The sequence below is a fragment of the Thalia democratica genome, chromosome 9 (genome assembly GCF_965202585.1).
Source record: "Thalia democratica chromosome 9, ktThaDemo2.hap1.1, whole genome shotgun sequence".
Lineage (NCBI taxonomy): Eukaryota > Metazoa > Chordata > Thaliacea > Salpida > Salpidae > Thalia > Thalia democratica.
Window position 1 is genome coordinate 27663455 of NC_139173.1, and position 14728 is coordinate 27678182.

The 14728-nt window shown below is 24.0% G+C and overlaps 1 protein-coding gene across 1 annotated transcript; it reads right to left on the reverse strand.

Moving 5' to 3' along the window:
- Nucleotides 1-1461: 1461 nt before the first annotated feature.
- Nucleotides 1462-12516, reverse strand: LOC145844076 (axin interactor, dorsalization-associated protein-like). Its single transcript, XM_082951417.1, has 10 exons — nucleotides 12455-12516; nucleotides 11268-11394; nucleotides 9256-9310; nucleotides 8419-8527; nucleotides 6763-6841; nucleotides 5623-5699; nucleotides 5112-5237; nucleotides 3103-3225; nucleotides 2262-2379; nucleotides 1462-1973 (listed from the first exon to the last, which is right to left on the reverse strand). The coding sequence occupies exons 2-10, from the start codon at nucleotides 11372-11374 to the stop codon at nucleotides 1871-1873; spliced, it is 897 nt and encodes a 298-aa protein (XP_082807543.1). The 5' UTR covers nucleotides 11375-11394; nucleotides 12455-12516; the 3' UTR covers nucleotides 1462-1870.
- Nucleotides 12517-14728: the final 2212 nt, after the last annotated feature.

Sequence of the window (14728 nt, forward strand, 5' to 3'; positions counted from 1 at the left end):
TCATTTATTAGAAAACAAGGTTTACGTTAAAAATAATTCTTATATAAATAACATAATTTAATTTTGTACTGATGCTCCATTTGACTTAATCAAAGTTTTAAAATAAACTTTTAAATATTACACATTATTTTATTAGTTTAAGTCTAAAACAGTAATATTGAATTATATATCAGTTGTAAAATATAAGTATTTTATTTAAATATTTTAAATTAATTTTTTTCTACTTACAAAGTTTTTTATTAGTTTCAATGTTTCGTTTTACAGTTACTTTAATGTTGAAAAAAAAGAAAATTAACTTTTGTTTTACGTATGAAGTAGGTTTTATAACAATCGAAATTTTTATTAGTTTCTATACTTTAATTTTTCTGTTTGTACAAAATCTATATTTCACAACTTCATACAGTTTTTGTGAAAATTATTTTGTTAAACAATCGTTTTAGGTTGGATTTAAAAAAAATCATTTAATATTTAACTTTCGCAATTAGTTTAAATTTTTATGTTTTAATTAAATACAAACCTTTGTTACAGCAAGTGAACATAAAAAAAACTTCTTATATTTCAAATATATTTCAGTATAAAAGCTTGTACAAAGCAACAAAAGTTTATCTCCGTGTAAAAAGTATAATTTTATTTAGTGTGTTGACCAAGAGTAATGTTTATTTAAAGATTTTTCAAGTTTGGCGCTAGTCAATGACTTATTTTAAATAAAACCTGCAAAGAAATTTTTATAGTGAATCTTGTCTACTAGTAACAAAAGACTGCGGACCCCTGTACTAAATTAAAATATCGAATTTTTCGAAAAACTTTACTGGAAAAAGACAACATTTTGTAAATACAATAACTTATGAAAGCATATGTTGTTTAAATAAAATTAACTTATCTGTATTAGAATAGAATTATTTTGTAATAACCTACAAACTCTAATAGTTTCAGATTGTTTTTGAACTACTGCAGTAAAATTATTTTATTTAAGCACAATATTTTTAAAAGGTTGGCTTAAATTTTGTATAAATTCAGATTTTTTCGTTGAAGCAATTTTTTACAAACACTGATCTAAACACTAACTTTTTTTTTTAACTAAGAAGGTCAAGAACACTCAAGATAAATAAAATAGTTTAAATAAATTTTATCTCATAAAGAAAATATAGGTATATCATGACTAAATTAATCATAATGTGTATTTTCAAGTATAATGTTCAAGCAAAAATAAAACTAAAGCTTCAATAATAAGAATTCAATACTGCGGTACACCAATTGGACAAAATAATTAAAAAATTGTTCAAATAAATGTTTAAATAAAATTTAATTACTAGTTACAGAGAATATAAAAAGTCCTCTAAATAAAAAAATTGAAACTTAATAAAAAGAGAAACTTTTAAATATTGCATTTTTTATAACTCAATGGATCATTCAGAAATATATGAAGAACAGATAAAAAGGCAATGTGATATATGTGCTATACTTAAAAAAAGCAGTGAAATATTTAAAACGTATGACTTTCAAAATGTTTATTAATAATAGGGATGGAATACTTGGGTAAAAAAATTTAAGATTAAGTTTGTAGTGATTTCAACACAGTTTTTATTAATTTGTAATATTTACTAATTTTTTATGAAAACTAGATTGATTTTAGATACATTGTATAAAATTATAAATATGTTGTTAATATGACAAAAAAATGTTTAAACAGTTACTCGTGTGGATAAAAATTTGAAAATTTTTATTTAACTTATAAAAATATTTAAACAATAAACGGAAGAAATCGCATATATTATAAAAACCAAAGGCATAAAATCAAAAATAAGTTTTTCTGTCTGGTAGATACAACATGTTGCTATGGTAACTATTAATAGGTAACTAATATGGCTTTTCAAGAAACTTGCGTCACATTCAAGTCAAGGTGGAGGTAAAGAGGACGGGTTGTCAAAAGCTCCAACTTTTTTCTTTTCAGGCTGCTGCTATTTTTCTTGTAGCTGAATAAAATATTGTTTTTTTAATATAAAGTTTTTCTACTTACACATTTTAAAAGCATGTGTTGAGTTTTAGTCGTACGTTTGAGTTGTTTAATTGTAACTTTTTAAAATTTCAAATGCTTCATAATGACCTCGAGGTTCATTAAACAAACCTTGATTTTAAAGATTCCTACAGGAAATAATCTAACACCTCGATAACGCATTGCACATTGAAAAAACATACAGAAAAAAGCTAAATTTAGCAACTAAAAAAATAAGAAATATAACTTTCATCAAAAAAAAACGAACATTTCAATAACGCATTGTCCGCTTTTTAGCTCGTCGACTTCCATGAAAGCGAAACATTTAACTTTGGTCGCTCTTCTTTTCGCCTTGTAGTGGAACAACTGGAAAAATACCGCAGATCCTGTTGGAATAAAATAATAAATAAAAATAATATGTGAAGAGAAACAAATTCAAAAAACTGAAGATCCTTTTAGAATAAAATACTGTTGAATAATATTGTGAGAAAAAATATCAGAAAACACTGCTGATCCTGTGAGAATAACACAAAAAAGATTTTAGAGTATAAAAAGTGTAGAGCATAAAAATTACATATGTTAAAAAAAAATGTGAAATCATTGAAAAGCTTAAAATATAACGTTTATCCTATGATGATAAAATATATTAATAAAAATTATTTAACTAAAAATACTGAAGATCCTGTGAAAATAATGAATAAAAATGAGAAACTATGAAAACAAATACAACACTCCAAAATATATTGAAATTATTACAATATATACGCTGCAAATTTAGTTGACATGGGCAAATGATATGAAAAACTTCTGATCTTTAATATAAAGTAATAAGATTATTTTAATAATACAAAATAAAAATGAATGTTTGAAATTCAACTAAATTAAAAGAACTTCAAGTAAGTGTTATGGATCTCAAAACGTTTTAAAGTTTAACTAAATATTATTATGAAAAACTTTAAGGCGTATGTTCAACGGTCACCCTAACAACGAAGATCAAGTTTAAAACAAATATAATTTATGTTAATTTAATAGCACAAGTAAAAACTTTCAGTTGGAAAATAAAATAATAAATCTTAATAAACTAAATAATTAAATAAAAAACATTAAACCTTCAGGCATGTGCTCAACCGGCACTTGAAGTTCGACGTTCACGTTGAAGACCAAATAGTTGTCGTTCTTGACACTAGGTGTCGGTGTCGATTGCGACGTGCAGATGTCCACTCCGAGATCGTCTGTGACGTCATAATGTCGATTAATTTGCAACTTACAAAATCAAAAGCATCTGTTAAACTCAGCTTTAAATGTGAAATGTGAATTCCGATAACGTTTGTGAATTGATAATTTAAAAATATTTGACCGTCTACGTGTGGTAAGATAAACAACATTACAGATGTTTTGAATTCTTCGGTAAGATAAAAATTACATAACTTTAACTTTATTTTTTTAAATATTGTCAAAGCAGCGTTAGCAAATTATTTTTGTTCCAAAAAGTTTATTCTAACAATTCAAACTTTAAGTTTGTCTAAAAATGTTGATCAGTTATAATACTTCTTTAAAGTTTAAAAAAACTATAAACTTTCACATCCACAAGCAACTGTTTAGTAGTTACCGTAATTAGAATCCAGTATAAACAGTTTATGATATATAGCTTTTATTTTATTTAACTTATGTAGTGAAATTAACTATGTGAAAATTTTCGATAAGAAAAAGTCTGTAGAGTATATAAATAATGTTTTTTATTTTAATTACTATAAATTAGAAATAAAAACAAAAGATGTTTTAAATTTATATTTAAAACTCAGAGTTTTGTATTTTCCTTATGGAAATTACTAAATAAACACGTTTTAGTTTAACTAAAAAAGTAATTTAAACAAAAAATTCAATAAAGTATAAAAACAAATATAAAGTACAAGTACATAACACATAAGTGCCTTAAAAACTTGTTAAATTTAAAAATAAATGACGTAAATACTTTATTCAGTATAAACACTTAAGTATGATTAAATTTAATCCTTTTTTTATTAAACTTCTATAAAAAAATATTTTGTATTAAAAACTTTAAGAAAATAAATAAAAATACAGTAGTTTTAATGTTTAAAAACTTTAAAAATTAAATTTAGTTCATAAAGTAAGTAATAAATAGTTATACAGTAAATATTTCTTATAAACTAAGTAATAAATTTTTTAAAGATTGAAAGTAAAGAACTATTATTTAATTGATTAAACAAAAATGTTACTAACCATTTAAAACTCAAAGTTTTAACAAGTTTGTAATTAAACTACGACAAGCTAGTAGTATAAATATAACCAGCTTGTAAACTTCTAACAAAAATATTGAAGCCTAAATACAGCCAACGCGTATACTAGCTTATACTTTTTAAAGTTTTTGTAACAAAACTAAAATTAATCTTCATTTCACTTACTACTTTTTAATAAAGTTATGCTTTTGCAGATTTTTATTACCAAGTTTTACAAAAAAGCAGTTTCAAAAGTAAACTTAAATTCTTATAAAAATCAAGTGGACCTTTATATTAAAAAAAGTTTAGAACTTACAAATACTTTTGTTGATAACAATAATTGAGTATTTACAAAACAAAAATATCAAAAATGTGCTATTTTTTATAAAAAATATGAACAATTTTAAATTTAAAAGTTTAACATGTTTTACTTAAAAGAAGAAAACCTCAATAATACTAAGACTTTTTCGAGTAGAAATATATATTTTAAGGACTTGATTTGGTCAAGTGGGACACGTTCAAAATCCACCCGCGTTCAATATACACCAATCAAAATCCACCCAGTCAAATTCGAGAACCGCTTACCGATCGAGGTTAAGTGTTAGGGGTAACAGTGATAGTAAAAAAAAATATTTAAAAAAAGAATCAAAAAGTATATAAAATAAATTATTAAATATAGAAAATGTAAAAAAAAATCGGGTGGATTTTGATAGTATACCGGTCAAGTTTATATAAATATTCATAAAATGTAAACTATCAAATTAAATACAAAAATATAATAGCAAGTTTCCAAACCTTTACAAGTCACTTGTATGAAATTTATAAAATTTCCAAATATCTGTTTATATGGTTTTAGTTAATTTAACACTAAACTTCCAAACCTTTACAAGTGACTTGTATGAAAGGGTCTATCATTTGTCTGGCATCTTTCAAACCAATTTTTATTATTTTCATTGAAACGTACCTCTTGCCTGCCTCCGGTGTCAGTTTTGGAAGTAATGTTGAATCTGTTATGAAAAATTAAAAAAGGATAAATAATATGAAATAATTCAAGTTTATTAAAAAAACAAAGAAAAAAGTAAACAGTTTATTCAGAACAAAGTAAATAGGATAATTTTTGTAAATTCACAGTATTAAAAAACTAACATTTAAGAGAACATTTCCTGTGTTTATCATAATATCAAAATCTAAACAAATATTTTTAAGAATTTATTTTCAATTCTAAAATGTAAAACTTAAACAAATATTTTTGAGAATATTTTCTGAAACTATCACAACATAAATTTTAAACTAACATTTCTGAGAAGATTTTTTGAAACTATACAATTCAAAAAAACAAAAATTTTGATAACTTTATCTGTATTTATTGTAATTAAATAAAAAAAAACAAACATTTTTGAGAGGATTTTTTGAAATTATTATCTCTTTCCCGAAGAGCATTGTCAACATTACCTAGTAAGGTAGGCAGCCTGTGAACAATATTTACAATTTACCATGACAAATTTGTTTGTGTGTAAATATATTTCTGTGAACAATATATAAAATTTACCGTGACAAATTTGTTTGTGTTTTGACAACCTGTAAATATTAGAAGACAACCAGTTTTTAATTAATAAACTAAACGGTTATACAATGACAAAAAAAAACAATGTTAATATTTAACATCTTATAGTTTTTTTTACTGAGTTTTATCACGTGAAGCAAAAAAAAGCAACTATTACTATTAATTGTACCTAAACTAAAAACACTTATACTTTAAGTTAATATATAAACAAAATCACTTTAAACCTATAAAATTAATAGAAAAAAAGTATAAAATATACCAAGTAATTGTAATCTTGAATAATATTTGTTGGAGTAATAACAAAACTTGTAAATAATTAAGTTTTAGTATAAAAGTATGTAGTTTGAATATTTTCCTACAGTAGCATTAAGCTAAAAAGGACATGATAGTTATTAACAAATACTTTTAGTTTAAAAAATAGTTAACACAGTAGTTTTTATGTAAATGCTTAACATATAAAAATAAATATTACGTAACGTTTTTTATAAGTTACATAAGTTGATATGATAACAATTTTTGTTCATTTGTTCAAGGAAAGTGGTATTTTTATAATACTATCATATTATTATTACTGCACAAAATTTTCTTACATAAAAAGTTAGATAAGAACACCTTTTCATAAGGTAGTAAAGAACTTACAATAAAAGTTGTTAAGTTAGTTAAGAAAAAAGCAATCAGAGCTGTTTCTAATTTATACAAGTAGTTTATTTTAATTTTTTTTTAATTTATTAAAACTATACCAAAATAAAAAATCTTCTAAAGTATAAATTTAATTTTAAATCATATTTTGGAAATTAGATGTTTAATTAAATATAAATAAAAATTAACATCAAATAGTTTTATAAAAAAAAACTTTCATTTTGTTTATTTTTTTTAACAAAATATAATATCAAAATAATGAATACTAAGTCTTTTTGAAAACAGCAAATAATTTACTAGTAAAATAAAGACAGTATTTATTAACTAACTCATCTCCATAGCTATTTATAATTTTTTCTAAATTTGCAGGAAAATCGTGAGGTTGAATTTTGATGAAGTTCTTTAAAACTGAAAATAAAAAATTTCATATTAAGCATTTCAAAAACTAAAATTGTGCACCCAAAACTTTTTTAATAAATATATCTGATAACAATAAATATTTCTCATATTAACTTTCTCGTTTTATGCATGATTGTTTAAACAGTTTACTAATATTTTTGAAATCAGTAAAACTTACTTAGATAAGTTTAAAAAAAACCTTAAACAAAAAATGTTTGTAAAACAGGCGCATAAATAAGTCAATACAGTCAATTTTATTTCTTAAAATTTAACTTTGAAAAGGTCATTTTGAAAACTTTAAAAGCAAACATTTAAACAATGGGAACGAAAATAGTTTATAACTTTTTATGAATTTGTAATAAACAAAATGTTTAACCAACAAACAACACCGGCTCTAGGGTGTATTCGAAGATTAATGAGAATTTAAAGAAAATTATAAAGAAATTTTAAACAAGCTTGAACAAGCCTTGAATGATAAAACTTGGCTTTTGTTTTTAGATGTGAATAGAATTTCTTTATTTCAGTTAGTATTTTAACAGTTGGTTTTTATTTTGAAAACTTATAAAAACATTATTTATTTGTTTATTTAAAGCTATTTACAAAGCTAACTTTAGTACACCTTATTAAGCTATTTAACAAACATTTAATTTGATATTTAAAGATCAAAGCATGTCATGATATAGCCATGAGAACAAACTCACAAATTATGTACTTTTGTTGTTTAATACAACATTCCTTGAAGACTAAATAACTAAATCTTTGTAGCATAATTGAACTATAGCTCATTTTACTATATATCAATGTATCAGCGTTTATATTATATATGTGTCTAAATATTTATACTTATTATTGTTTCAAATTTTTTATTGTTAATAAAGTATTTAAACACAAGGAGTTTTTCTCCAATTTTGAAAAGCGCTCATTGCAAACATTTAAAAAACACTATTAAAGTAACTAGTACTGATTTTATTTTAAATGCAATATTCTTTGCTGCTAAAAATGCTTTTTAATATTGCATGCTTTTAAAAATTTAATGTTAAAAACTTTTTTTTTAACTTATTCATGCAAACCGAAACAAAATAAAACAGAACTACGAAAATTAAAGGTAGGAAAAAATTAATTATTTAAGTAAAAAGATTTTTGTGTTTTGAAAGTTATACATAATTGATTATCAGGAAAACTTACATGAACCAGTTTACTGTATGTAAATTAGTTAAAAGAAAAAGAACAACAAAAATCACTGGCTTAACAACTGTCAACTATATTCAATATCTTTAAGTATTTTTACAAAGCTATTATGTTGTAAAAATACTTAAAAGATAATAAAAAATTAATACTCTAGCTAGATAATATAAATTTATTTAATATTTCAACTATATAACAAAAAAAAATTATCAATTGTAACTAACACATTAAACTCCAAAATGTATTTTGTAAATTATATTTGTTTAACTAGTATATTTGTGACAGTAGCTTAATTAAACACTTTAAATAAACAACTTTTAAAATAAATGTTAGGCGTGGTATCATTTATATAGTTAAATGTTTTACAAGTTTCAAATAACAAAGTCAACTTAATAATTTACCTGGTTTAAGCAATTTAACATCTTGCAAAGGCAGGTCAATACTGTCATCTTCGTCTTTCAAAACACTTATTCTGTATTGCAAAATTAACACAGACTTTTGAAGAATTTTCTGTTTGATTGTTTAAAACGTTGATAGTCAACTGTACATAACATTTTTAAAAAGTAAAAGTCAACGACTTTAAAGCATGTTAACTAATTTTTCTATTTTTTTTTTATCACTATTACTTTTAGATATGTATAACTACATTCAAGTAAGTTCATGGAAAAGTTTTGAATTGATGAAATGTCTAAAAATTGTTTTTAAGTTTTTAAATTATAAACCATTTTGATAACAGATTTTAACTAACAAACTGAAGACATTAGACAAACTTGTTGATAAAAAAATTAATTCAAAACAGTAAGTATTTAAATGATGCTTTTATATATTTTCAATTAGGTATAGAAATAAAATATTTTTTATAGAATTCTATATTTTTAAAGCATTGTTAAGCACAAACTTAATTGTATCTTTATTGTATCAAAACTCACATTTTAAACTTCTTTTTATAAAAAATATACTATATTCAGTCTAAAAATTTTCAAGTGGAGTTTAAATTGGTTGAACAAACTTACTTGTCTATGTATATACTTTGTTTCTTAATAAATTATAATTTTGTTTGTACTTTTTGAAGAAGAAAACAACTGAACACAGGAATTAGGCTTCTAACTATTTTAAACTAATCAATTTATTTTTTGTAACATTATCAAGTGATATTAAATGAAAATAATGTGAATATATTTTTTGCTATGATAAACTTAATTTTTTATTTAAATTTAAGTTTGTTTATGTTTACTAACAATTTGAAACTTTTTATCCACTTTATCGATGTTGTTTCTAATATTCTTGATGAGCCTGAAATAAAAAATAGTCTACTATAGTTTTGCATTTAATAGAAAACCTGGTAATATCTTAAAATTTGTTTTTATAGTATACTATCTATTTAGTTGTTTTTATATTTAAAAAAATTTTGTGAAATTACTCGAGCATTTTATACTTTTAAAATCTGAAACAAAGTTACATTTTGTTACAACTAAGTTATGTTTTTTGCAGAAAAGTATCCAAATAGTTTCGCAAAGAAACAAAAAGTATTACTTGTACTTAACTTAAAAGTTTTTTCTTATTGGTTTGCTTGAAATTCTTTATTCTCAAAATATACATACTAACATACCTTTCAAAAAATTAAAACAAACTAACTATATATCTTATTAGTTTACTATTTAGAACAGGGGTCGGCAAACTGCAGCCCGCGGGCCACATTGAAATTTTTATTCAACTAGTATAATATACTAATACTTTCGAAAACACAAAAATAAAATTTTAGTGCTATATTTAAAGGATATTCTATCGCCTAATTTTTTTTTTTGTTCAAAAAAATTGTATTTAAATATGTTTTTTAAAGCACATAAAAAAACGTTCCTTTTTGACCTGCCGACCCCTGATTTAGAACAACAAACTGCTTATTTATTTTTTAAATTATAATTGATAAAATTACTTGACCTAATTACTATAAAGTACAAACAAACAAATTAAAATTACACTTTTATTGTATGTTAAAATATTTCTTGTAGTTATAAAGTTCAGGGTGGCTACTTATGTTCTAGAAACTTTTTCCAGACTCCTAATTTTCTTCCAGAATTTTAAAAGTACAAGGTCCCATATTAGTAGAGTATTAAATTCATGGTAAAAAAATATTTTTTATAGTATAAATTTAGTAATAAGATACTGATATTACATAAATTAGTAATAATCAATATTACGTTCTTAATAATGATATTTAATGTGTTTTGTAGTACATAAAAGTCTGAATAGTATATTTTTTCAAATTCTATATACATTTTTTTCTTATCTAATCTAATTTCATAACTTTAGATATTGAAATTGTTCGTTTTTCCTGTTTTTCTGTTGTTTTTTTTTTGAAATTTCAGTATTTTTATGGTCTCTAGGTCAAATGGCCACCATTATAGTTAGTTATAAAGAGTATTTTTGAAAACTAAAATAATTAAAATAAAAATACAATGAAATATAAACTGCATGTGTCACAACAAAAAAGACCAATACAAGCATACTTTAATTGTTTTTTAAAATAAAAGGTGCAAAAGTATACAAATTGGAAACACTGACCAGCCTTTATTAAAGCTACAGGGGCCTGTGAGACCGAATTGGACTAATCTAGAGGTGAAGAATAAAGTTTTGTATAAAACTATTACTTATAAAAAAAAACTGCAATGTAAACCAACAACCTTTTAAACTAAATAAACAGTTCCAATTAGAACAAAAGTTATTAGGCTCACAGTAAAGAATTCAAAAATTTATTTGGATCAAAAAAATATTTATTTTAAACTTAAGAAAGAGGCAAGTAACACTCATATTTTTAAGATATTTTTTTTAAAAACAACTTGCAGATATTAAATATAAAGCGTTTAAAAATAACATGTTCTACTTATTAATCCAAATTATAAAATTAAACTTACATAGAGTAATTTTGATAATTACTTTATTTGAAAATAAATGAGCTTATACACTAGTAAAAACAACTGTGTGCCTATACATACATTCCTATTATTAACATGTTCTATTTTTCCACAATCCTTGAAATTATATATAACTTGCTATCTCAATACTTTTGTTTAACTTTAATAACCTTTTAATTTACAGCTAATTCAAAACTAATAAACAGTGAAAACATATTTTACTTCTAAATTACAAATGAAATGAAAAATTTAAATATGAATAACGTAATATAAAACTTTACAAATAGTTATGTACATACTTTTACTTTAAAAAATATTAAAATTGTTGATAAACTGACATTTTATATTCCATCTCAGCTTCAACCAGTTGGCCCCATGAATCAAAATCTGTTGATTTTTTCAGCAGCAAGTTCCAGTTTGATATTATTTTTTCAAAATCTTCCATTTTGTTGCTTGGTGTTTAGTCTATAAGTAAAATTAAAATAATGATTAAAAACATACTTTTAAAACTTTTAATGAAGTATATTGTTAACTTATTTTCATATTAAAAAAATATATATACTCCTAGCTTCAGCATTATGCAAATTTAAAACAGACTAATAAAAAATGTTAAGTTAAATTATTTCATAGACTTTACTTGAGGATTCACAAATTTTTTATACTAAATATATAATATCTAGGCTTATAGTGTAGTAAATGTAACTAATGGTATTTGTAAACATAAAAAGTTTTAAGACTTGGATACTTTTTAGAAGCAATAACAATAAAATGAAAAAGTATAAACTAGTGATGTCAGCATTACTACTGTTTAAGGCAAACAAAATCTGATTTACCTAACTAACTAGCTTGAGTTTATTCAAAATTTGAGACAGTTTTTAAAAATAACCAACCGATAAATAATATTTTAATCGAACTTAAATACCTAAATGGTAACAATTTGACTTTATTAAAAACATTTTTTAATAAAAAAATTCAAAAGTCAAATTAAACTAGCCTGAGAATTAACAAATACCAAAACTAGCTTGAGTTTTCCAAAAAAATCAATCAACCTTGAGAATTACAAAGAGTTCTAATTACTATATTATATGATATAATAAATAAAATTTAATGAAACTTTAATTAACAATTTATACAAGGAAATTTTCACTATTTATAATGAAATATATTCTTTTTTTATGGTAAAAAAACATCAGTCTCAAACTCTACCCCTTGCAACAATAAACGTTTTCTAATATTCCAAATATTTTTAGTTAGAAACATTAAAAAATTACTTTGAGTACACTACCTAAAAGTAGTCTACTATAATTTTTTTTTCATTTATTTTTCAATAAAACATAGTGAATAAAACTAAGTAGTTAAGTAGAACTTGTTTGTTTTTGTTCAATATAAAGTAGTAAGTATAAGAAATACAAACTTTTCAAATCAAAAATTTTAAATATTAAGATTTTTTAATTTAAAACTAAGTTTTATCTTTCTCCTTACTAACAAAAATAATACTAGTAATAACAACAAGCAACGTATTTACTTTTCATATATTGATGGCCATTCATTAAATATTGAGGTTTATTTTTATTTGCTCACTAAATCATTCAAACATTTTTGGTTTGTTGTGTAACCATCCGGAATTTAGTACTAAAATGGATTTTAGTCAAAGCAAAACTTACTTTACTTGTTTTTATACGTCTAAAATTAACAAAATATTTAAAGTCTAGTTGTTTAAAAAGAATTCTTAAAGAAAGATTTTTTTTACAAAATTTATTTTACTATAAATAGACAGAAAATGAATTTAGTTGTAATCGTAAATGGACAGTGTTTTTTTTTAGTTTATTGAACGATAAAAAAAAACTCCAATTGTTTGGTCCTAGGACTTCCTAGGACTTTGTACACGAAGAACCTGTTGGCTCTTGAATCGCGCAACTTTAAATACCTTCAATGTCCCGGACAAGACATTAAAGTTTTGCCTTTATATATAAATATTATTAACCTTATAAAAGTCTTAAAAGCCTTGTCCTGGACATGACTTTAAACTGTATCCTGGTGTATGACTCGATAACCAAAAGGTTTTTTTTCGTACACCAAGTCCTAGGACCAAATATTTAACGTTTTTTTTCTCGTTTTCGTTCAATTATAAAAGATTGGGTGACTTCCAGTTCATTATGAAATATTTTTACATAAACACAAAGATATATATTCTATATAATGATGGTGGTTCTAATTCATTAATAAAAAGTTAAAGTATTTTAGAAGTTTCTTTTTTATGCTTTTAAACCGCTCTTTCGGATCACCAACTAGAAAAGTCCTAGACAAGACATTAAACTGTATACATGGTGCAGGCTTGGTAAAAAAGCAGTTTTAAATTTAGTCAAGCGAGAAATTGTTAATATGAAACAACAGTTTATACACTTCAGTTTTCAATTGGCATGACAACTTTTAGTAATCTACCAACTCTGCCATGGTATATGACTTGATAACTGGAAGGTTTTTTGTACACCAGGTCCTTGGACTAAAAATAAAAGTGCCTATTTTTAATTTTTTTATAAACAACTCAACTCAAGTTTAGCTTTATATCAAAAACTATGGTCCCTTTGTTAGCTTTGTCCGTCGGAAAGAATGAAATTTACTATTAAATCAAAACTTTGATAAAATATAGTTTTTGTACAATTTTGTTTGTATATTAAATTTATTTCGGTTTTAGATTAAAGGACGAAAAATAAAAGAAATTCTTCTGATTAACTAATACTAAAATTAACTATTTTAGTTAAGAGAGCAAAGAAAAAATATAAAAAAATCACAATATGTATTTTTAAATAATGCTACACTCGTAGTTTGCTATGCCAAAAGTCTTTAGACACTATTTTTTTCAGTTTTTGTTAGCATGCTCAGATTTCGGCCTTAACATTGACCTTAAAAACTAATCCCTAGGCAAAAAACAGATATCAAGAAGTTCTACTACCTATTAAATGAAAGGAAAGGACATTTAAAACATGAAAATATTTGTATACTTTGGCTTACACTCATTATTGGACAATGTAAACAGTTTTCCACTCGCTCCTCTGGCTGTGAGAGTTTTGATAGAAAAAAGTACATTCTTAAGCTTAGTGTCTGTGTATACAGTGTACGCTGCTACACCTTCAACCTACAATGCCTCCGTCGTACTTAGAGGTAGCTGGCGACAATGGATCACTGGCGAGAAAGTTCTGAGTTGGTAACACTAAGCAAACATCCCTCAGCCAGCGAGCGCTTCTCTAACTTTACCGTATTCCGAGGACATGAAATGAGCGAGTTTAAAGTGAGTTGGTCCTTGGCAAACGTAACTGCGTTCATCCAAAACTCATCCAGTTCTCTTAAAGGACATCAGCATGTGTGAGCTAAGGAGCTTAAAGATTTTTATTTTCCGCGACAATAGGCAACATTCTATCCATAAAAGACTGAAAATGATATAAAACCGACAGTTTAAGAACCCGAAGCAGACAAATAAATGAGATACAACAATAATACTGTTTCCCTTTAATATACTTTTTGAATTTTAATTTTTTTTGATATCTAATTCTTTTATTTGTTATTTTATTCATTTGTTGAATCACTGTATTAGTCTTTGTTTTAGTGTTGTGTAATTTGTAAATGATCAGTCTTATAAGAAGATCAACTCAAGTCGATTTCAACAGGAAACGGGCCTAATAACACATAAAAGTATATTCATAAGTTTCTAAAATGTAAATAATTTGTAAATTAATGAAAATTTATCTACTGCGGACTAAAATTACCGTTTAAGTTACCTAATGCATCAAAACTTTTGGTT

Bases quoted from the DNA above. Each gene is read 5' to 3' on its own strand.
- LOC145844076 (XM_082951417.1), bottom strand. From the start codon at position 11,374: ATGGAAGATTTTGAAAAAATAATATCAAACTGGAACTTGCTGCTGAAA. The intron at 8,528-9,255 runs GTTAGTAAACAT...ACAATCAAACAG, and splicing joins TGGATAAAAAGTTTCAAATT to AAAATTCTTCAAAAGTCTGT. The intron at 3,226-5,111 runs GTTTGGAAGTTT...ATGACGTCACAG, and splicing joins CATACAAGTCACTTGTAAAG to ACGATCTCGGAGTGGACATC.